Source organism: Haematobia irritans, chromosome 1 (genome assembly GCF_050003625.1).
Source record: "Haematobia irritans isolate KBUSLIRL chromosome 1, ASM5000362v1, whole genome shotgun sequence".
Classification (NCBI taxonomy): domain Eukaryota; kingdom Metazoa; phylum Arthropoda; class Insecta; order Diptera; family Muscidae; genus Haematobia; species Haematobia irritans.
In genome coordinates, this window is record NC_134397.1 from 229,077,453 (window position 1) to 229,101,243 (window position 23,791).

Sequence of the window (23,791 nt, forward strand, 5' to 3'; positions counted from 1 at the left end):
GCATAGCTACAATGCTAATTCTACTCCCTGTGCCAAATTTCAACTAAATCGGAGCAAAAAATTGGCCTCTGTGGTCATATGAGTGTAAATCGGGCGAACGATATATATGGGAGCTATATGTAAATCTGAACCGATTTCAACCAAATTTGGCACGCATAGCTACAATGCTAATTCTACTCCCTGTGCAAAAGTTCAATTAAATCGGAGTAAAAGATTGACCACTGTGGTCATATGAGTGTAAATCGGGCGAACGATATATGGTAGCTTTATCTAAATCTGAACCGATTTCTGTAAAATTTGGCACACTTGACTACACTACTAATTGTACTCCTAGTGCAAAATTTCAACCAAATTGGGGTAAAACTGTGGCTTCTGTGACCGTATTAGTCCATATCGGGCGAAAGATATATATGTAGGTTAGGTTAGGTTATGTGGCAGCCCGATGTATCAGGCTCACTTAGACTATTCAGTCCATTGTGATACCACATTGGTGAACTTCGCTCTTATCACTGAGTGCTGCCCGATTCCATGTTAAGCTCAATGACAAGGAACCTTCCTTTTATAACCGAGTCCGAACGGCGTTCCACATTCCAGTGAAACCACTTAGAGAAGCTTTCAAAGCTTCAGAAATGTCACCAGCATTATTGAGGTGGGATAATCCACCGCTGAAAAACTTTTTGGTGTTCGGTCGTAGCAGGAGTCGAACCCACAAGCCGATTTTTTTACAAAAAGCCCATAGATGAAAAATTAAGTTTCTTCTAATTATGATAGACTACACTAAGTTAAATTAAATCTAAACTATGAATTGATGATTAGAATATTATATTTTACTTCAAGAGAACAAGGTTATATGTAATAAAACTCCGTTTATTTGCCCTGTGTAAACACAAAAATTTATACTATTCTCATTTGAAGTTCAATTGCATAAAAATGCATGCAAACAAATGAACAAAAAATCTCTAAAATGAATCATCCCACATATTCACCATCTCACTGTTCTCACTGCATCCGTCCATTAACTCACTCACATTTTCTCCTTGATTGCCTTTGGATGAATAAAGCTTTTGTGACATTTTAATCTCTGCGACATATGGTTCATTTGGTTGTCGAAACACATTTAAGTTATGTGACGTTTCATACCTCATTAAATTTACAACATAGTCACACATTGAACGAAAAACGAATTCCAAAATTTTCCCAAAATATATTAAAACTTAAAAATAAAACTATATTCACCCCTCCACCATGCTTAACTTTTTTTTTAAATTTAAAATTTTAAAACAAATTAACATGGAATTACGAATTCCGAAATTTTGAAATGAAACATGAAGAAGAAAAAACCAACAGAAACCAACACTTTTTTCTTTCTTTTTTCTCTCTCCTTTTTTCCAAACATTTTTTTACTTTACGTGTGTGTATGTGCGTGCGTGTGTGTATATGTGTAAATGGTGATGATAATCCAAACCAATAAAAAAAAAACATAATACAAAAAAAAAACACTTACACTTACACTGATCTCAAAACTTTCCAACAAAACCACTCCTTACTCCTCTCTTACTTGAAAACTTTCTAATAAACACAACAACAACAACAACCACAAATAAACTTCTATGATAAATCACAATCAATCCAACTACACATACACACAAATCTACACCACCTCCTTCCCTCTCATCTGTAATTACGATATCTAGAAAAAGACTGCCGTCAATTTTCAGAAAACGTTCCGACAAACTGAAACGTGATCTAGAAGATGCTGTCCGTGAACCAAATTCATCCTTCACTCATCATCGTAACTCCTCCAATTCGTCCATACATGGTGGTGGCGGTGATCCATATGATGACAGTGATCGTGATACATTGAGTGGTGATCATAACATCGAGACCGGTTGTGATGCTGAAACGTATGGCTCACCTCATGATCCATTCCATGGTGGTGGCCTGGGCTACATGAAAAGTGCGAATCCAACCAATATTTATATGAAATTTGAAGCCCATGAAACGGAATCGCATGCGGTACGTTGGAGTCCCATCGAGAGGGTAATAGCAACGGGTGGTGCCGATCGCAAAGTGAAATTATGGGATGTGGGGAAAGGTAAGTTATGTTCACAAATTTCTATAAAAAATTTATGATTTTATGCAAGAAAACGTAAAAAAATGAGTTTAGGTTTAACGATGGCCTTTTTCTTCCGGCTTACTGGCATTAATAATTGTACTGTGTAACGTTCTCGATTCCTTGAGATATCTACGAGTATGATTTAGAAACTATCTCATCTGAAATTCTCAACTGGAGTGCTGTGAAGTTCCCTATTAAGTCTGTGCGGCCAAAACCAATACTGAACATCTCAGCAATTTCATTGAGAATTTTGCTGCAGTCTTATGACTGTTTTCGAATTGGGCAAAACAGAGTCCAAGGACTTCAATATAGCTTGAATGTCTCAGTATATGTTTGTCATAACATTTATTAAACATTTAAAATGCAGACCGTGAAACCTTCTACACCGTGGTGCAGGGTCGTGGGTTCAACTCCAGTTTCGACCGAACATGAAAAAAAAAATTTAGCCATGGATTATCCCCTTCTCAGTAATGCCGGTGAAATCTTTGAGTGTTTCAAAGGTTCTTTAAATGCTTTCACCGTAATGTAAAACCCCGTTCGGACTGGCCTATAAAAACGAAGTCCCTTGTAAATGAGTTTAACATAGAATCGGACAGCACTCAATGACAAGACAGAATTTCACCAAATGTGGTATCACAATGGACTAAATAGCCTAACTGAGTCTGACATATCGGGCTGCCACTATTCATATTCATACTTTATTTGTAATTTCAAAGCCCCATGGCCAATTATAACAAAATTACACAGACTACAATTCAGTCTACTAAAAAATACATAAATTCAAAACAGAATTGCAGAATCCTTAATGCTTACCCTAAACTCTTAAAATTAGATATGTACATATACAGCCCTATGAATTACAGATCAGTTCGCTATACTACTATACCATACCTAACGTAACCTACTAAATATGGAGCGCTGAGCTGAACCAAGGTTAGGCTAGGTGGCAGCCTAATGTATCAGGCTCACTTAGACTATTCAGCCCATTGTGATACCACATTGGTGAACTTCTCTCTTATCCGATTCCATGTTAAGCTCAATGACAAGGGACCTCCTTTTTATAGTCTAGTCCGAACGGTGTTCCACATTGCAGTGAAACCACTTAGAGAAGCTTTGAAACCCCCAGAAATGCCACCATCATTACTGAGGTGGGATAATCAACCACTGAAAAACTTATTGGTGTTCGGTCGAAGCAGGAATCGAACCCACTACCTTGTGTATGCAAGACGGGCATGCTAACCATAGCACCACGGTGGCTCCCTGAGCTGAATCAATGTTTTTTAATTTGATGGGATTTCAGATCACAACTAACTAAAAATATGCAAAGGTATGACAAACCGAAAGGCATTAAAATGAGGAAATTCGAGAAAGAAGTTTTAAGGATCACCGAAATGCTTTCCTCAACAAATTAGGATTAGTCGTCTTGGCGAACCTGGGAGATTCCTTGAATTTGCCGCAAGTAGTTTTTGAACCTGCAAACTGTAATGATCAAAATTATTTTGCTTCAGTTGCTGGTCCAAAGCAAATATGGGATGAAATTAAGAACGCATTGTCCATTATCACTTGAAAAGTGTCTTGGCCTAAGTCAAGATGCTGGGTTTCAAAGATGACTCAATCCAATATCTTGCGCTGATTACATGTCACCATAACTACCGGGAATACGTGATGTAGTTCTCCTGTAGTACCTGGTTGAGCATGGCACAGTGCCTTAAAACAAGCATGGCACAGTGCCTTAAAACAACCGATAAAGCAATCAGACGCGACACGAAAGTGTCTCTGCGGTATTTTGACCCATTCCCGACAAAGCGCCATCTTGCGGTTATCGATACTTTGGTATTTCTTAGTTCCAGGCTCAATAGTCTAACGGATTGAGATTTGGAGATTTTGAGGCCTAACAGGTTGGCTGATAAGTCCCCGGTCTAACAAAGAAAAACAATTTTTTTTGTCAAAATTCGTTTTTATTATTCAACATAGTTCCCTTCAAGAGCGACACAACGATTATAACGACCTTCCAATTTTTTGATACCATTTTGATAGTACTCCTTCGGTTTTGCCTCAAAATAGGCCTCAAAATAGGCCTCAGTTTCGGCGATCACATCTTCATTGCAGCCAAATGTTTTCCCTGCGAGCATCCTTTTGAGGTCTGAGAACAAGAAAAAGTCGCTGGGGGCCAGATCTGGAGAATACGGTGGGTGGGGAAGCAATTCGTAGCTCAATTCATGAATTTTTGCCATCGATCTCAATGACTTGTGGCACGGTGCGTTGTCTTGGTGGTACAACACTTTTTTCTTCTTCATATGTGGCCGTTTTGCCGCGATTTCGACCTTCAAACGCTCCAATAACGCCATATAATAGTCACTGTTGATGATTTTTCCCTTCTCAAGATAATCGATAAAAACTATTCCATGCACATCCCAAAAAACAGAGGCCATTACTTTGCCAGCGGACTTTTGAGTCTTTCCACGCTTCGGAGACGGTTCAACGGTCGCTGTCCACTCAGCCGACTGTCGATTGGACTCAGGAGTGTAGTGATGGAGCCATGTTTCATCTATTGTCACATATCGACGGAAAAACTCGGGTGTATTACGAGTTAACAGCTGCAAACACCGCTCAGAATCATCAACACGTTGTTGTTTTTGGTCAAATGTGAGCTCGCGCGGCACCCATTTTGCACGGAGCTTCCGCATATCCAAATAATGATGAATGATATGACCAACACGTTCATTAAGGCCTCTGCTATCTCGATCAACTTCATTTTAGGTCATTCAAAATCATTTTGTGGATTTTTTTGATGTTTTCGTTGGTAACCACCTCTTTCGGGCGTCCACTGCGTTCACCGTCCTCCGTGCTCATTTCACCACGCTTGAATTTTGCATGCCAATCAATTATTGTTGATTTCCCTGGGGCAGAGTCCGGAAACTCATTATCAAGCCAAGTTTTTGTTTTCACCGTATTTTTTCCCTTCAGAAAACAGTATTTTATCAAAACACGAAATTCCTTTTTTTCCATTTTTCTCACAATAACAAAAGTTGCTTCATAAAAGACGCTCTATCTCACAAACTAATTGACTTACAGACGTCAAATTTTGACACGAATCATTTGAAGGTGATTTTTTTCAGTTGACCTTTTTGCCAAGTTTGTTTGTTCACAAACTGCTTAATTCTTATTGGATAAAACCAAATTCCGTTATTGAGCACTTTCGTGCAACGAAACGATTTCTTGAAGCTTATATGGCTTTAGTACAACCTCATTTTGCAATATGTATTGCATTCTTTCCAACAATATGTTCAGTACAAGCAACTTTCCTATCACTGCGTCGTGAATTTCGATGAAATCTGGCGTTCCCTTTGGTATCATTTCTGATGTCACAATTTTTTTCGTCCGCTGTTTGGACGCCATAAAATACGGCCAATATGTGAATGCACCAAAATATTTTTGTAGGCTTGTAAACAACAAAATGAACAGTCTGCTAGCTGCTGGAAGAGCCGTTTAGAAAAGATAGCAACCTGAAGTTGATTCTAATACATATCAGCCACCCTGTATATCCAAAGGTAGTAGATCATTAAGGGCATATGCGTCAGTTTTAGGACATGATTCCGAGACAAGCAACGAAGCCTTTAGAGATAAACATTTGCTAAAATTTGTCGAAAAGTCGAGCATTTCCTTTGTACCACTTTAGTGGTAAATTCACCACATTTTTCTATCGTTGCTACTTTTGTGCCACTAACGGCTATACTTTTGGGCACGGAATTTCAGGAATTTTCCCCGACAGCTATATCTTCTAACTATTTTGTCTAGTATCTATTAAGTTTTTTATATAGAAAAACTTTCACGAAATTATCTTCTTTCAGGTTCCGCAGAACCTCGTGCCATTTTAGGCGGCAGTAGTGCTGGTATTAATTCCGTCGATTTTGATTCAACAGGTACCTATATAATAGGCACATCAAATGATTATGGAGCTAGAGTGTGGACAGTTGCTGACAATAGATTAAGGGTAAGTCCTAGCACTAAGAATAACTAGAAATATTGTAATGCAGACCCAAACTGCAGAACATAGTTTTTTAATTAAATAAAAATCAACATTAAAATATTAAATGAAATTACCAATATAAAAGCATAATCGCATGAAGCGTAACAATTAAAAAAATATATATGTTTGTAATCGATTTCGAAATAAAAAACTAAACAATTATTTTTTTTTTAAATATTTTTCTACACCACAATTATAAAAAATATATTACTCTTGTTGTATAAAGTATTGAGTTTTTGTTTTTGTAAAGATAACATATGTTATATGAATGAGGGAGAGCGAATGGATAGATGGGAATGGAGTGTTGAAGGCTATTGCAATCCTCTATTCTACATCCCAACAATTTGGAAGTTCTTCTAAGGCCATAACCAAAAATTTCCTCCCAAAGATGTACACAGGAAGTTATTATACCCTGCTCCACAAGTTAGTGCATATGTTTGCAACACCCAGAAGGAGACGAGATAGACACATGGTGTCTTTGGCAGAAATGCTCAGGGCGGGCTCTTGAGTCAATATAGCGATGTCCGTCTGTCCTTGAACACATTTTTGTAATCAAAGTCTAGGTCGCAGTTTTAGTCCAATCGACTTCAAATTTGGCACAAGTATGTGTTTTGGTTCAGAATAGATCCCTATTGATTTTGGAAGAAATCGGTTCAGATTTAGATATAGCTCCCATATATATATTTCACTCGATATGGACTTATATGGCCCCAGAAGCCAGAGTTTTACCCTAATTTACTTAAAATTTTGCACAAGAAGTACAATTAGTACTATAGTCAAGTGTGCCAAATTCTATTGAAATCGGTTCAGATTTAGATATAGCTCCCATATATATCGTTCGCCCGATTTACACTCATATGACCACAGTGGTCAATCTTTTACTCCGATTTAATTGAACTTTTGCACAGGGAGTAGATTTAGCATTGTAACTATGCGTGTCAAATTTGGTTGAAATCGGTTCAGATTTAGATATAGCTCCAATATATAGCTTTCGGCCGATTTACACTCATATTACCACAGAGACCAATTTTTTGGTCCGATTTAGTTGAAATTTTGCACAGGGAGTAGAATTAGCATTGTTGCTATGCGTGCCAAATTTGGTTGAAATCGGTTCAGATTTAGATATAGCTCCCATATATAGCTTTCGCCCGATTTACACTCATATGACCACAGAGGCCAATTTTTAACTCCGATTTACTTGAAATTTTGCACAGGGAGTAGAATTAGCATTGTAGCTATGCGTGCCAAATTTGGTTGAAATCGGTTCAGATTTAGATTTAGCTCCCATATAAATGTTTTTCTGATTTCGACAGAAATGGTCAAAATACCAACATTTTCCTTGTAAAATCGCCACTGCTTAGTCGAAAAGTTGTAAAAATGACTCTAATTTTCCTAAACTTCTAATACATATATATCGAGCGATAAATCATAAATAAACTTTTTCAAAGTTTCCTTAAAATTGCTTCAGATTTAAACGTTTCCCATATTTTTTTACTAATATTGTGTTCCACCCTAGTGCATTAGCCGCCTTAAATTTTGAGTCTATAGATTTTGTAGAAGTCTTTAAAATTCTTCCAGATCAAGTGATATTTAAATGTATGTATTTGGGACAAACCTTTATATATATAGCCCCCAACACATTTGACGAATGTGATATGGTATCGAAAAATTAGATCTACAAAGTGGTGCAGGGTATAATATAGTCGGCACCGCCCGACTTTAGACTTTCCTTACTTGTTTTATTTCGATTGTTTATAACTTGATTTTTTCATATTTTTTTTCAAATAGCTTAAAAAAAGACTGCGAATTAAAATAATGGTACAAATTAATCATATTTTGTTGAAAACAAATGCTAAATCCATTCTAGAAAAATTGGGAATTTTTGAAAATATTTAAGGACAAACGTTTCAGACATATGTTAGAATGCAATAAAAATCTTTCAAAAAAATATTTTAAAAATTATTTATTTGGCAAAAATTTTTAGTTCGCATCCAAACCTCTGAATTCGGATCACACCTTAAGAAGTGATGCAAATTCAGTGCAACGTCTGTTGAAATGGTGGACATCTGTGCTATGACAAGTCCATGTTAAATTCATCGCTTTTACGCCAATATTGCACCACTTACAGATCCAAAAATAAAATGTTCACTACTTTTTTGGAGACGCTTTTATTGCTGGGATATTAAAGCAGGTTTAAACAGAAACATTGTCCAAAAGAGTGTTGGGACTCTGAAAAAAACTTAAAGAGAGTCACCGCATTGGCTTATGGGATCAATTCCAGTTTCGGTCTAAAATCTAAACGTTTCTTAGCTACTTGCAAGCATGTCTAACTTCAGCCACAGAAGGAATATGATCACCTCAAACCTGTTTCAAGAGCAAGAGGTATTTATGAATGGTGAACATGTAACATGTTTGTCGCAACCATGTTATTTCCGCGGTCATTCTGTATCTGATTTCGGCAAGTATTTAAAATAACATATTACGCTTGGAACATGATTGAGGTGATCAGAGAAAAAATATGATCATACAAGTTTCAGGAGCATAATATTACGTTTTGCCGTCGATATTGAGACATGACTATCACCAAAATGATTTTTTTTCGCTTTGGATTGCCGTAGTGGATTCACTTTCAGTCACCAGTAACGATGCGATGCAAAAATCCTTTCCTTTGTAGCTTTTGGAGCAGCTGTTCGCAAGCTCCGTGCAAATGCTGTTTTGTGGAGCCAAAACTTGTTTTTTTCATTCCGGACAAATCACACATACTGACGATGACATGAATATAGTTTCATTATTTTCTGATGCGTATATACCGAACTACGCCATCTTATTAATTTGCGCAAACGATAAATCCGAACCACTGGTTCGAATTAAAATATTTTATATCATCATAGGATGGAAGACAGTATATTAACTTTCTTTTTCCGTTTGCAACACATCAAAACATTGGTATCAGACCCAATAAAGTATATATGTCGTGGTGAACTTTTAAGTCGATTTACGATGTCCGTCCATCTGTGGAAATCACGCTAATTTCCAAACAAAAGAAGCAATCCACTTGAAATTTGGTATAGTTGCCACACTTGGTAGAATTCTACCAAAATTGGTAGAATTTTTACTTTTTGGTAGAATTTTAACTTTTTGGTAGAATTTTTAATGTTTTGTTAAATTTGGCCAAATATTCCTCCATATATTCCATATATTTTCTATAGAAATAAAATTTTAACAGAATTTTCTTAAGAAATAAAATTTTGAATTTTTTTTTAGAAATAAAATTTTTACCACATTTTCTATAGAAATAAAATTTTGACAAAATTTTCTATAGAAATAAAATTTTTACAAAATTTTTGCAAAATTTTCTATAGAAACAGACAGATAGAAATTTTTATAGAAATTAAATTTTAACAAAGTTTTCTATAGAAATAAAATTCTATAGAAATAAAATTTTGAACAAATAAAATTTTTTTGTTTAGTAGTTTTTTTTTTCCAAATTTTGGTAGATTATTTATGGCTCGAGCAGCAACCGTAATAGGTAGTTGCTATTGATGTAGGTCGGATGATATTGCAAATGAGTCGTATCACCTATAACACTTTTAGGTATACTCCCAATCCCCAGATTTGTCTTGTGGGGCCTATAGGCAGCGACTAAATCTCATTTTAATACCACTAACTTGTAGTTCTTTTGCGGGGGTACCGTAAATGCGAGCTACTAAAAATGTGTGGGACGAAACACAATTTTAGTAAAAAACAAGTAAGGAAAATCTGAGGTTGGACGGGGCCGACCATATTATACTCTGCACAACTTTGTATTTAGATCTACATTTCGATAAAATCTCCAATACTTCAAATTTTGAGAAAATTTGCTATAGAAATAAAATTTTGAGAAAATTTTCTGTAGAAATAAAATTTTGAGAAAGAAAATATCTAAAGAAATAAAAAGTTAAAAAAATTTTTTATAGAAATAAAATTTTGACAAAATTTTCTATAAAAATAAAATTTTAACAAAATTTTCTATAGAAATAAAATTTTTGACAAAATTTTCTATAGAAATAAATATTTGAAAAAATTTTCTTTCAATATTCGACATATGTATATAGGTATATGGTCTTAAAATAAAATTAAAAAAAAAAAACAAAAAAAAAAATAAAATCGATTGTTTGAAATATTTCAAATAAATCATTAAGGTGGTGGGCAAAAAAATGGATCGATTCAGCCCATCTGCTAGTCTAACATTCAAGGAAACATAAAATGATCTCCGTAATTGGAAGTTGCTTTTCATTTACATTGATTTAATGAATAACGCAATGGAAACTTATTTGCGTAAAAACTTGTTTAGTAACTAAAATGTGAAGTGTTTTATAAAATTTAGTTTATCCGGAGTCGGAGTCGAGCAACATTTTTACGGCTTGCCTATGGGATGAGCAATTTTCATCCGATCCGGTTTAAATTTAGTACGTGATGTTTGTAACTGCCCTCTAACAGCCCTTGTCCATATCGGTCCAAATTATATATGTTATAGCCCCGGATATAAACCGATTCCCAAAATCGACCTCCGGAACCTCTTGGAGAAGTAAATTTCCTCCGATCCGGTTGAAATTCGGTACGTCATGTCAGATAACACCCATATATGTCCCCAGGTAACTGTAATTGCAGTTGTGAAGGATAACAAAAATATCTGTGCCTAGGGTAACATATTTTCGATGTGTAAAAGTACTAGAGGTTTGCACGTGAGTAACAGTTTGCTCACGCTCACGCACACTCACGACTGAAAAATCATACTCACACGCACTCACGCACGATATTTTTTGGTAGGACTCACGCTCACGCACACTCACGAAAAGAAAATTTGTACTCAAGCACACTCACGCACGAAAACGTCGTGACTCACGAAAAATACCGTGACTCACGAAAAATATCGTGAATCACGAATAATTTTATGATTAATTTACCTTACCGAAGTGTCTGAAAACATGAGCATTATTAAAATCGAGAGTGTTGTTAAACTCTTAACATCCCAGGTGTCACTAAAATTGTAATTGAATTTAACTCTTAAGCGTTTTATGTTGGTGAGCAGGAATATTTTCGTGAGTGTAATTCGATACTCACGCACACTCACGAAGATATTATTTTCGTGACTCACGCTCACGCACGACATTTTGGTTTGTTAATCACGCTCACGCACACTCACGCTGTTGTCATGGGCGTGGGTCACGACTCACGCACGAATCACGAAAATTTTCGTGAGTCACGACAATTTCGTGTCACGTGCACACCTCTAAAAATTACTTATACCGATTTAAAACACAGAAATCACGATTTGTCTTGTGAACGACTCCGTTTTCTTTTGATTCAATATACACACCCCCAGAAGGAATATGATCACCTCAAACATATTTCAAGAGCAAGATGCTATTTTTGGACGGGGCATATATATATGGACGAAAAGTATATATGTGATTTCGGACGAAAAGTATATATTTGATATTCCTTCTCTGCGTGAAGAAACAGGGCATTATCTCGCATACATACGAGGGCAGTTCGGAAGCTTCTTAGTCTAGCACAAAAAGCGCGGTATAAACAGAAAAAAATTAAGAGTTTTGGAAACTCTTAATTTTTTTCAAAAAAGACGCGTCCGCAATTTTTTTACAATGGAAAAATTAGAAATGCGTGCTGTCATTAAATATTTACATAAAAAAGGTTTATCGGGACAAGAAATTCATAATGATATGGTGAATGTGTTAGGTGAAAGTGCTCCTTCATATGCAACAATAAAAAAATTGGGTTGCTTAATTTAAACGTGGTGGCACAAGAATTGAAGATAAACCACGCAGTGGACGTTCAAAAACAGCAACAACAACAGAAATTGTAGCCAAAGTGCATGATATGGTATTAAATGATCGACGAATAAAAGTGCGTGAAATAACTGTTGATGAGACATGGATTCACCACTATACTTCAGAGACAACAGAACAATCCAAACAATGGACTGAAGCTGGAAGAAGTGGCCCAAAGAAGGCAAAAACAATTCAATCGGCTGGTATGGTTATGGCAACGGTTTTTTGGGACTTCAAGGGTATTTTATTGATTGACTATCTGCAAAAGGGTAAAACAATAAATTCAGAGTACTATTGCAACCTTTTGGATCAATTAAATGTACTAATTCGAGAAAAAAGTCCTGGCTTACAGCACAAAATAAATTTTTTCAGCAAGACAACGCACCAGCGCACAAGAGTGTTTTAACAATGGCTAAAATCAACGACTTAAAGTACGAGTTGCTTGGCCACCCACCTTATTCTCCTGATTTAGCTCCCAGTGACTTACTTGTTCCCAAATCTAAAAAAATTCCTTGCTGGCAAGCATTTTACCTCAACAGAAGATGCAATTACAGTTGTAAACCACTATTTTGAAGACCTTGAGGAAAACTATTTAAATCAAGGGATAGAATTGCTAGAAAAGCGTTGGACTAAGTGTATTGAAGTTTCAGGAGATTATATTGAAAAATAAAAATATTTTTGAAAAACTAACTATTCTCTTCCATTGATAGGCTAAGAAGTTTCCGAACCGTCCTCGTATTCCGTTTTTACAATTTTTGGGATTCTGACATCAGTTCTTGGGGGAAAAATGGTGTAAAAATTATGCTAATGCATTTCGAAACCTCCGTATGCAATAATTATAAAAACAAACTAATAAAAAATCGTCAAGACCGTATCACCATATAGCCAAAATTCTGCCACGGTCTTAGAAGACTTCGACCTGCTGATTCCGAATACGTAGTCAAAAAGTGGATATATCCTATTGATTTCGACACGAATGTCGAAAAAATACATACAGAATTTCAGTAGAATTTTTACCCCAAAGATTTCATGGCGCGTTAAGTGAAGGTGTATTTCATTCGATTTGCCAGATAGATAAGTGCTTACCTTGTTCCTTTTGCATTTACATACAACATTGTGAAGAAAACACAAAACAACTTTATATTATATATTAATTTATTTATTAAGTAAAAAATTATTCAAGTCTAAAACATAGTTTCTTCTATTTTTTGATCTTGTGTTCTCTACAAAACTATATTTCAAGTACTTTAAATTTTCTTACTTAAAAAAAGACTACAAAATTTGTCTATTCTATGAAGAGAAAAAAATGTAGGTCAATTGCAATTTTAGTACTAAAAATTATCATAGAACAGATCAGAATAACTTAGAGATACACTATATAAATATATAAATAAAATTTAATAATTTATATATCATAAAAAAGAATTTTATTCCCAATCATAGGTATAAACAATAAAAAATTAGTTCTTAAAGATCAACTCTTTATAAACTTAGAAAAAAGGACAAGTGAAGAAATATGTGAATGAGAAAAAGGCTTATTGTTGTCGTTGCGTTTTTTTGTTTTGTTTTTAATTATATGGGCAAGAATACTATTACGTTATTATTTTATTTAATTTAAAAATAATTTTTATTTATTTACTTAATAATAATAAGCAAAACTAAATTATATTGCAAACGTTGTTAAAAACGCTATGGTTTTAAATTAAAGAAACATTAAATTACAAACTCTCTATTTTAATTAAATGATAATAAATGAAAAAAAAATTATATGTGATTAATTAAAGTTTTGACCTCTTTATGCTTTGTGTAATCGGAAGGTAGCTTTTTAATTTTGTAAATTACTGGAATGGTATGCATATTAGTAGGCAAATATTTTTGAGCTTATGTTTGAATGTGTATTTTTGTCTTAAGTGGATTTCTACTTAAATATTTTACTTTTTCTTAATCAGTCGCCTTTTTTCCAAAAAAAACTTATTTTTTTCTTTAAAAATTTTTCTTAAATATAAAAAAAAAACTTACTAGCAAGTTTTTTTTTTGTCATAAAATATTTTAAGTTAATATTCGTTTAAAGCAATTTACTAAATTTGCTTTTAAAAATAGTTTTCTTAATTATTATTCTTAATTAAAATTTTCAAATAAAAGGTATTACATTAAAAGGGCTTAGGAAGTTGTTTAGTTTTCAAAAACTCATATCCTTTCCCCTAATGAAAATTCCCTTTCAATGTTACACCCTTTATGTGATGGTCCAAATTTTTAAATTTCTTTTCTTTAGCATTTCTTATAGCCTATAAAAATTTATATAAAAATAAATATTGCCCTCGAGTTTTTACTTATTCCGGCACCATTAAGTATTCGTAAGCTTTGTATAATCTTTACTTTGTTTATCTTATACGCTTAGATATTTTTCTTAAATTTTTGTTATTGTGAAATTTTATATATTCGAAATCTATTTGCTTTTGTTTGAATGGCTTTAGTTTAGAAAAGGGAATTTTTAATAACTAATAACTTTTTTGTAAATGATATCTGTAGGATTTTGATTTTTGTTCCATTTTAGTTTTGTGTTAAATTTTGAAATACTATCCTTTCTAAAATATTGTCGCATTAATTTTTGTTTGTGTTTAAAACTGACGACCATGCCTTGGTCCAAATCCTCCTTCATATAATTTACACAATGACTCGGATCGCGCATTTGGTACATTACCCACAATGGTGGAACCATTAGATGATGCACTATGTGATCCATAGCTGGATGCATTGCTCATGCCTTCATTGCTGTAGGGTTGCAATTTCCGACGTCTTTGATATAAGTATGTCCATATGGCGATAACGGCTAATTGAGCCAATAAGAAAACGGTTGCAGCCACAATAAGACCTGCAAATAAACATAATATTTAAGTTTGATTAAGCTTTTTTGGATAATTAAAACATTTATAAGATTAGTATTTAAAGATCAGAACTTCAGTCTCTCAAAAAAAAAAAAAAAAAATAATAATAATAAATAAATAAATAATTATTTCATCTCAATCTCATAATTATCAAAGTCGATTAATCGACTTTAGACAGTAACTAGATGTTGTCCTGAATGAAAAATAGATTTGTTTACAGATTGAAAAACATTAAAAGTGGATTAGTCGAAATTGAAGATTGAAGGTAATTTTGGACACAATGTCGTTAACTTGATTCGACATAAGCTCCTTGCGAACATGACATTTGGGATCAAACCTAAACCTCAACAGAACATCAAAATATTTAAACATGTGTCCTAACATACACATGAAAAAATATTTACGTGATATTAACGATTACGCAACCTAAATTTTAGGATGCGAAATTTACAAAATATTACGGACAAATTTCTTTAAAATAATTAAATTTTAATTAAAATAAAGTTTATTATTATATTTGTTTCAAATTCAAAATTTCAATTTTTTTCATTAAATTTAGGACACAAATTTTGTAAATTTTCGTACCTCCGTTAAAGACCCATGTTTTTGAACTACGACTAATTTTCCTTAAAGTAAAGAAACACATTTTTGATTTAAATAAATTGTCCTTAAATTAACTAAAAATTTGGAAAATTTAGATTTAGGATAAAAACACTTCAAATATAGGCTAAAACTTATTTTGAGGATTTCGCGTCTTTGGTTTAAAGTTTTTTTTGGAATTAAAAAAAAAAACATTTTTTACATTGAAGTATCCGTTATAATTTGGAGTTTTAAACTGGCATTTGTTTGTACGTGAGTACCTTTATTAATAAACCGCGAAAAGAGAATGAAAATTTGATAAATCAGATATGTATCCTAAATTTAATTTTATTGGTCCTAGATTTAAAGCCAGATAGGTCGCTAAAAAATATCTTTATATTAAAGTAGCATCTTTGGCTCGGAATCAATACCAAAATCCTTAAGAAAAGTTCATAATCTTTGAATCCAAATAAACTTTTTTTGAGTGTAGTGGAAATTATTGGTTTTAAAAACCTAAAAACATTCTAGCCATATTTTATTGTTTCTACATTAAAATTTAGCAAAAATATTAAAATTAAAAAAAAAAAAAACAAAACAATTAAAAATTGGACAGACGTAATATATAGTACTACACACATACAAAAATTTTAGTTGCATTCAAAGATTTTGGTGCACCCAAAACAAAGTTTACTTAGTTCCAAAGATTTTGACCTTCCCTTAAGGATTTTGGTATTGATACCGAGCCAAAGATGCGGCTTCTTTAAGATAAAGAATTTTTTCAGCGATCAATCAAATTAAAATTAGGATACTCATTTATCATTTATCTCATTTATCAAATTTTTCTTTCGCGGTTTATTAATAAAGGTAATGTTTTCTTAATTCCAAACAAGTACATACAACAGTAAGTTCGGCCGGGCCGAATCTTAAATACCCACCACCATGAACCAAATATTAGGGTTTCCTTTGAAATTTCAGGAGGGCTTGAGGACACTTCCCGAAGATAAATTTAAAGATTTCAACTATGAGGACTATATCAGATTCTGGATTTATAAGAACAATTTTTGTTTGAGTTTTAGACAAATCATTAACATCTCTTGTAAGTGTGCAAAAAAATTATAAAATAACTTCTTGATTTGAAATCTTAAATCTGTAGATTTTCATCCGCGAAGTAAAATCTGGAAATTTTACATTGAGTTTCAAGCAATTTTCATGATCAGTGCGTCTTCTATACCCTCAAGATGGAGGCATTACCAAATTGACCGATAAAAACTTAATACGATACACGTTTTTGTGAGCCTAAAATACCAGAATCTATACAATTTCAGGCAAATCGGATAAAAACTACGGTTTCTAGAAACCCAAGGAGTATAGTATAGTATAGCCCCCATCGTTCTTATGGGGGCTATACTAAAATATGGACCGATATTCACCGTTTTCGGCACACCTCTTTATGGCCCGAAAATACCTCTAGATTTCCAATTTCAGGCAAATTGGATAAAAACTTCGGATTCTTGAAGCCCAAGAAGTAACATCGGGATATCGGTCTATATAGGGGCTATACCAAAACATGGACCGATACTCACAATTTGTGGCACACCTCTTTATGGTCCTAAAATACCTATAAATTTCCAATTTCAGGCAAATTGTATATAAACTACGGATTCTATAATCCCAAGATGTAAAATCGGGAGATCGGTCTATATGGGGGCTATATCAAAACATGGAACGATACGGACCATTTTCGGCACAACTTTTGATGGTCCTGAAGTACCTCTAGATTTTCAATTTCAGGCAAATTGGATAAAAACTACGGTTTCTATAAGCCCAAGACCCCAAATCGGGAGGTCGGTTTATATGGGAACCATACCAAAACATGGACCGATTCTCACCATTTTTGGCACACCTCTTTACGGTTCTAAAGTACCTCTAGATTTCCAATTTCAGGCAAATTGGATAAAAACTTCGGATTCTTGAAGCCCAAGAAGTAACATCGGGATATCGGTCTATATAGGGGCTATACCAAAACATGGACCGATACTCACAATTTGTGGCACACCTCTTTATGGTCCTAAAATACCTATAAATTTCCAATTTCAGGTAAATTGGATAAAAACTGCGGTTTCTATAAGCCCAAGAAGTAAAATCGAGAGATCGGTCTATATGTGGGGGCTGTAGCAAAATATGGACCGATACTCACAATTTGTGGCACACGTATTTGTGGTCCTACAATACCTCTAGATTTCCAATTTCAGGTAAGTTGAATAAAAACTGCGGTTTCTATAAGCCCAAGAAGTAAAATCGGGAGATCGGTCTATATGGGGGCTATACCAAAACATGGACCGATACTCACCATTTTTGGCACACCTCTTTATGGTCATAAAATACCTCTATATTTCAAATTTCAGGCAAATTGGATAAAAGCTACGATTTCTATAAGCCCAAGACCCCATATCGGGAGGTCGATTTATATGGGGACTGTATAAAAAACCTGGACCGATATAGCCCATCTTCGAACTTGACCTGCCTGCAGACAAAAGACGAGTTTGTGCAAAATTTCAGCACGATTGCTTCATTATTGAAGACTGTAGCGTGATTACAACAGACAGACAGACTGACAGACGGACATCGTTATATCGTCTTAGAATTTCTGCCTGATCAAGAATATATATACTTTATATAGTCGGAAATCAATATTTCGATGTTTTACAAACGGAATGACAAACTTATTATACCCCCGTCACCATTCTATGGTGGTGGGTATAAAAAACTTTTAACCATAGACGCTAAATCCTCAAAATAAGCCTTAGCCTATATTTGAAGCGTTTTTATCTTAAATCTAAAGTTTCAATATTTCAGTTAATTTGAGGGTAATTTCTTTAAATCAAAAATGTGTTTCTTTACTTTAAGGAAAATTAGTCTTAGTTCAAAGACATGCGACTTTAACGGAGGGGCGCAAATTTACATAATTTGTGTCCTAAATTTAACAAGTATATACGGCCGCAAGTTCGGCCAGGCCGAATCTTATGTACCCACCACCATGGATTGCGTAGAAACTTCTACGAAAGACTGTCATCCACAATCGAATTACTTGGGTTGTGGTATCTTAAAACTTCTTATTCCTGCATGGTTGTTGGATACCATATACTAACATCACGTACCAAATTTCAACCGAATGGGAAGTATTGTGCTCTTCCAAGGGGCTCTGGAGGTCAAATCTGGGGATCGGTTTATATGGGGCCTATATATAATTATGGACCGATATCGACCAATTTTTGCATGAGAGTTTGAGGCCATATATTAACACCACGTACCAAATTTCAACTGAATCGGATGAACTTTGCTCTTCCAAGAGGTTCCGGAGGTCAAATCTGGTGATCGGTTTATATGGGGGCTATATATAATTATGAACCGATGTATATATATATATATATATATATATATATATATATATATATATATATATATATATATATATATATATATATATATATATATATATATATATATATATATATATATATATATACATATATATATATATATATATATATATATATATATATATATATATATATATATATATATATATATATATATATATATATATATATATATATATATATTTTTTTTTTTTTTGCATGGATGTTAGAGACCATATACTTACATCACGTACCAAATTTCAGCCGGATCGGATGAAATTTGCTTCTCTTAGAGGCCTCGCAAGCCAAATCGGGGGATCGGTTTATATGGGAGCTATATATAATTATGGACCGATGTGGACCAATTTTTGCATGGTTGTTAGAGATTATATACTGACACCATGTACCAAATTTCAGCCGGATCGGATGAAATTTGCTTCTCTTAGGGGCCTCGCAAGCCAAATCGGGGGATCGGTTTATATGGGGGCTATATATAATTATGGACCGATGTGGACCAATTTTTGCATGGTTGTTAGAGACCATATATTAACACCATGTACCAAATTTCAGCCGGATCGGATGAAATTTGCTTCTCTTAGGGGCCTCGCAAGCCAAATCGGGGGATCGGTTTATATGGGGGCTATATATAATTATGGACCGATGTGGACCAATTTTTGCATGGTTGTTAGAGACCATATACTAACACCATGTACCAAATTTGAGCCGGATCGGATGAAATTTGCTTCTCTTAGAGGCCTCGCAAGCCAAATTTTGGGGTCCGTTTATTTGGGGGCTATACGTAAAAGTGTACCGATATGGCCCATTTGCAATACCATCCGACCTACATCAATAACAACTACTTGTGCCAAGTTTCAAGTCGATAGCTTGTTTCGTTCGGAAGTTAGCGTGATTTCAACAGACGGACGGACGGACGGACGGACGGACATGCTCAGATCGACTCAGAATTTCACCACGACCCAGAATATATATACTTTATGGGGTCTTAGAGCAATATTTCGATGTGTTACAAACGGAATGACAAAGTTAATATACCCCCCATCCTATGGTGGTGGGTATAATAAAAAAAAATATTTTTTGAAGCAAAGATTATAAACTTTATTTTAATTAAAATTTAATTATTTTAAAGAAATTTGTCCTTAATAGTGTGTAAATTTCGCATCCTAAAATTTAGGTTGTGTAATCTTTAATATCACTTAAATATTTTTTCAGTGTAGTTGCGATAAAACTGAAAATATTTTTTCAGTGTAGTTGCAAAAAAAAAAAAACTGAAAATCATAGGAGAATACCCGAAAACATGACGAGCTCTCTAAGGATGATAAAGAAAAAGGTCGAAAAGCTGCGAATAAAGTAAATTGTAAATTTTACCACAAATGCATCCATCCCACATGAGGGAAGGGAAAAGATGAAATAAAACGCACGAAAAACCTAACCTACCCAAATACAAAGATTTTGAAAAGAAAAGCAAATTTATTTTTTGATATATGAACTCTTTAATGTCTTCTAATTAAAAACCAAAACAGGCTTGAAAGTATCGTGTTTTTATCTAAACTTTATTCTATTTGTAACAATTTTGATTTTTTTTAATTAATTTAAACAATCATTTCAAATCCTAAATTATTACTTACATAACCTTTCAATTAAGCCAAAAACAGTTTGCTCAGCATACTCGTACTTACATGAAATGTTAGACTTCATTAAGCTTCACATGACTCAATATTTTTTTTTACATAAAATTCGTAAACTAACCTCCCACTAATATAAAGCGCTAACAACTTGAGAAGATTGAAAGCCTTTTTGCAATAGAAAATGTAATTTCATGAAATATTTGTTTTTCTTAACCCACCCAAAGAGTGCACCCAAAGAGTGCATCCAAGCAAAGAATTGAAACACTCCCACATATTCCCACATACATTTTTTTTCTGTTTCGCCACAATTCTATACTAGAAACTACCTTAAAATCAAGGCAAGAAAACAAACACTGTGATGGAGAACAACACTTGTCTTTCATGATGATTGCAATCAGAACAACAGACGAGTACAACCTGTGTTCTTGTACTTCCAACGTCTTCTTATGTTCTATGGGTTACCCAGTTCGAATGTCTGGCTCCTTTGAAGTCATTAAATATCCTACAATCATAGATCAAATGTTCACTTAAATTATAACAAAAACAATTACGTCAAAGCTTAACGCCTGATTGCACACCTTTCTCTCACTGAGTGGCTCCAGTAATTTTTTCTAATGTGAAATGCTACAATGCTGTGGTGGTTGTGGCTGCTGGGATGAGATCTCGTCCAGTCTCGTCTAAGATATTTCCCATAACTAAAATTAAGTCAGGTTGCTTGCTTAATGGTAGTGTTTGGTTTATTTATTGCTGGGTCAATCGAGCATACCCCCCCTAAAACCTATTTCCGTCTATTTGATACCTTTGTGAATCTCCTGGTATGGACTGACTAAAATGCCGAAATCGTCTGGGCACGTTTAATCTTACAAAAATACAATGCCACACAGTCAAAGTACAACATTGTTTCAATATGATCACTAGGTATCAATGCTCTTCAAAAATTGTAGATACAGCCAGGGTAAAAATCGACAACGACGTCGTCGAGACAACAAATGTTGTTTCCTTTATTGCATGTTACTGTTCGATTTCACCTCTCCTAACATTGCTATTTTTACCATTTCATTGCTTCATTGAAGTCACCATATTCTTAAGTGTCTTAAGATTTTGGTTAATATTTACTAACCCATGTATTGGCACTAGATATTTAGTTGCCCTTAGATGAGAGCTAGAACAGTATTGGTAAAAGTTGTTGGTACCGAGCAAACCCTTGATAAGTAGCTGAGATGAGAAACTGATTATCAGGAACAAATGTATGACATATCTCCAGCAATATCGAGGTATCCTGGGAAATAATGACCTATTATTACGAGACGTACCATACATCATATTTTATAATTAATATCACCTAGCCAATGTATTTGCATTTTATTTCTGCCGAACTACATTGTATGCTCTTATTCACTTTTACTGCATTGGAAAAATATTGACCTAATATGAAGAATTATTCAACCTAAAATTAAGTACGCGAAATTTTTTAAAGTAGAGAAATTTTAATTGAAAAACGTACTTCACAATCTTAGCTTTAAAATTTTTTCAATAAATTTAGGATACAAAATTTTGATATTTTGTCTTTGGATCAAGACGAATTTGTGCGCTAATTTTAATTTTATAGAACCTAGATTTCAAGATAGATAACTCCATAAACTTGTTTTGAGTATATATAAGACGCATTTCTCAGATACAAAGATTTTTGACTTAACCCAGAGCAGCGTTGACAGTATTTTAGTGGAATTTGTCCCCAATTTGGTACGCTTTCTTCCCCAAAAATCTTCAATTTTAAATAAAATTCCTCACAAAAAAACCTAGTTGACATTTTCTTGGTAGAAAATGAAGGAGACTATTGATGTAAAAATCTGTAATAATTTGAACAATTTCTTGTTATATCACAATTCTCGAGATATAACGGGAGTTCGTTCAGCATATATTTATGAGCCAAAATTCACTTCTAAAAACTCAAGAAATAAAATTGGTCTATCGATCAATATGAAGACATGGGGCGATGTGAACTATTATCATCATATTAATATTCATGGGATATATTGTCCAAATCAGTGATGAACGCAGATGAGGAAGCAACATTTCGATCCGAGTCTTCAAGAAATGATTTCACAATAGTAGAAAAATGTCTGCGACAAACAGAGCAAAATGGAAATTAGCACAATTCCCGACACGGGAGCGTCGGGAATTGTCTTTTAATTCGTTGGCAGTTTGTAGCTGACTAAAAATCTTTCAAAAATAGGAGACATCTCTCAATAATGATACTATTCTTGCAATCTGCCAACAGACAGCTCTATTGTAAAGCTTGACATTTTTTTAGGTTATATGTACTCAGAAAGAATGTTTTGGTATACGAGCGCTATTCGTGTTGTATACAACGACTATAAAGTTGGATCCCACACAATTTCTCAATCGCAGTAGAAAAAATCCACGTGTCGATTGGTCGAAAGGAATGCTCCAAAAATTCGATAATAGTGCTTCGAAACGCGTCTATGAAATCGTGACGGGTGATGAACACGGTTGCCACAGTTGATAGAATTCTACCAAAAATGGTAGATTTTTTACTGCTTGGTAGATTGGTGGAAATTTTTGATGTTGTGGTAGATTTTGCAAATTATTCCTCTCCAACTAAGAGATACTTCACAAATTTTCTATAGAAATAAAATTTTGACAAATTTTCTATAGAAATAAAATTTTGACAAAATTTTCTATGGTAATAACATTTTGAGAAAATTTTCTATAGAAATAAAATTTTGAGAAAATTTTCTATAGAAATAAAATTTTGACAAAATTTTTATAGAAATAAAATTTTTGACAAAATTTTCTATAGAAATAAAATTTTTGACAAAATTTTCTATAGAAATAAAATTTTTGACAAAATTTTCTATAGAAATAAAATTTTGACAAAATTTTCTATAAAAATAAAATTATGACAAAATTTTCTATAGAAATAAAATTTTGATAAAATTTTCTATAAAAATAAAATTTTGACAAATTTTTTAGAGAAATAACATTTTGAAAAAAATTCCCTATAGAAATAAAATTGTGAAAAAATTTTATATAGAAATAAAATTTTGACAAAATTTTCTATTGAAATATAATTTTGACATAGAAATAAATTTTTGGGAAAAATTTTCTATTTAAATAAAATTTTGACAACATTTTCTCAAGAAATAAAATTTTGACACAATTTACTATAGACATAAAATTTTCTATAGAAATAAAATTTTGACACAATTTACTATAGACATAAAATTTTCTATAGAAATAAAATGTTGACAATTTTTTTAT

At 33.6% G+C, this 23,791-nt stretch overlaps 2 protein-coding genes across 7 annotated transcripts in view; one reads left to right on the forward strand and one right to left on the reverse strand.

The window, feature by feature from the left end:
• Positions 1 to 23,791, forward strand: part of Atg16 (Autophagy-related 16) — a 553,304-nt gene that overhangs the window by 24,453 nt on the left and 505,060 nt on the right. For 2 of the 4 annotated variants that reach the window (XM_075291478.1, XM_075291556.1), the window contains exons 5-6: positions 1,695 to 2,095; positions 5,968 to 6,110. In XM_075291478.1, coding sequence (XP_075147593.1) covers positions 1,695 to 2,095; positions 5,968 to 6,110 — 544 coding nt within the window. The remainder of the gene's footprint in view (positions 1 to 1,694; positions 2,096 to 5,967; positions 6,111 to 23,791) is intronic. The other 2 variants (XM_075291636.1, XM_075291708.1) reach the window with 1 other exon arrangement.
• Positions 13,887 to 23,791, reverse strand: part of LOC142221448 (uncharacterized) — a 424,700-nt gene continuing 414,795 nt past the window's right edge. For all 3 annotated transcript variants that reach the window (XM_075291220.1, XM_075291268.1, XM_075291307.1), the window contains one exon: positions 13,887 to 14,849. In XM_075291220.1, coding sequence (XP_075147335.1) covers positions 14,596 to 14,849 — 254 coding nt within the window. In that variant the 3' untranslated portion in view covers positions 13,887 to 14,595. The remainder of the gene's footprint in view (positions 14,850 to 23,791) is intronic.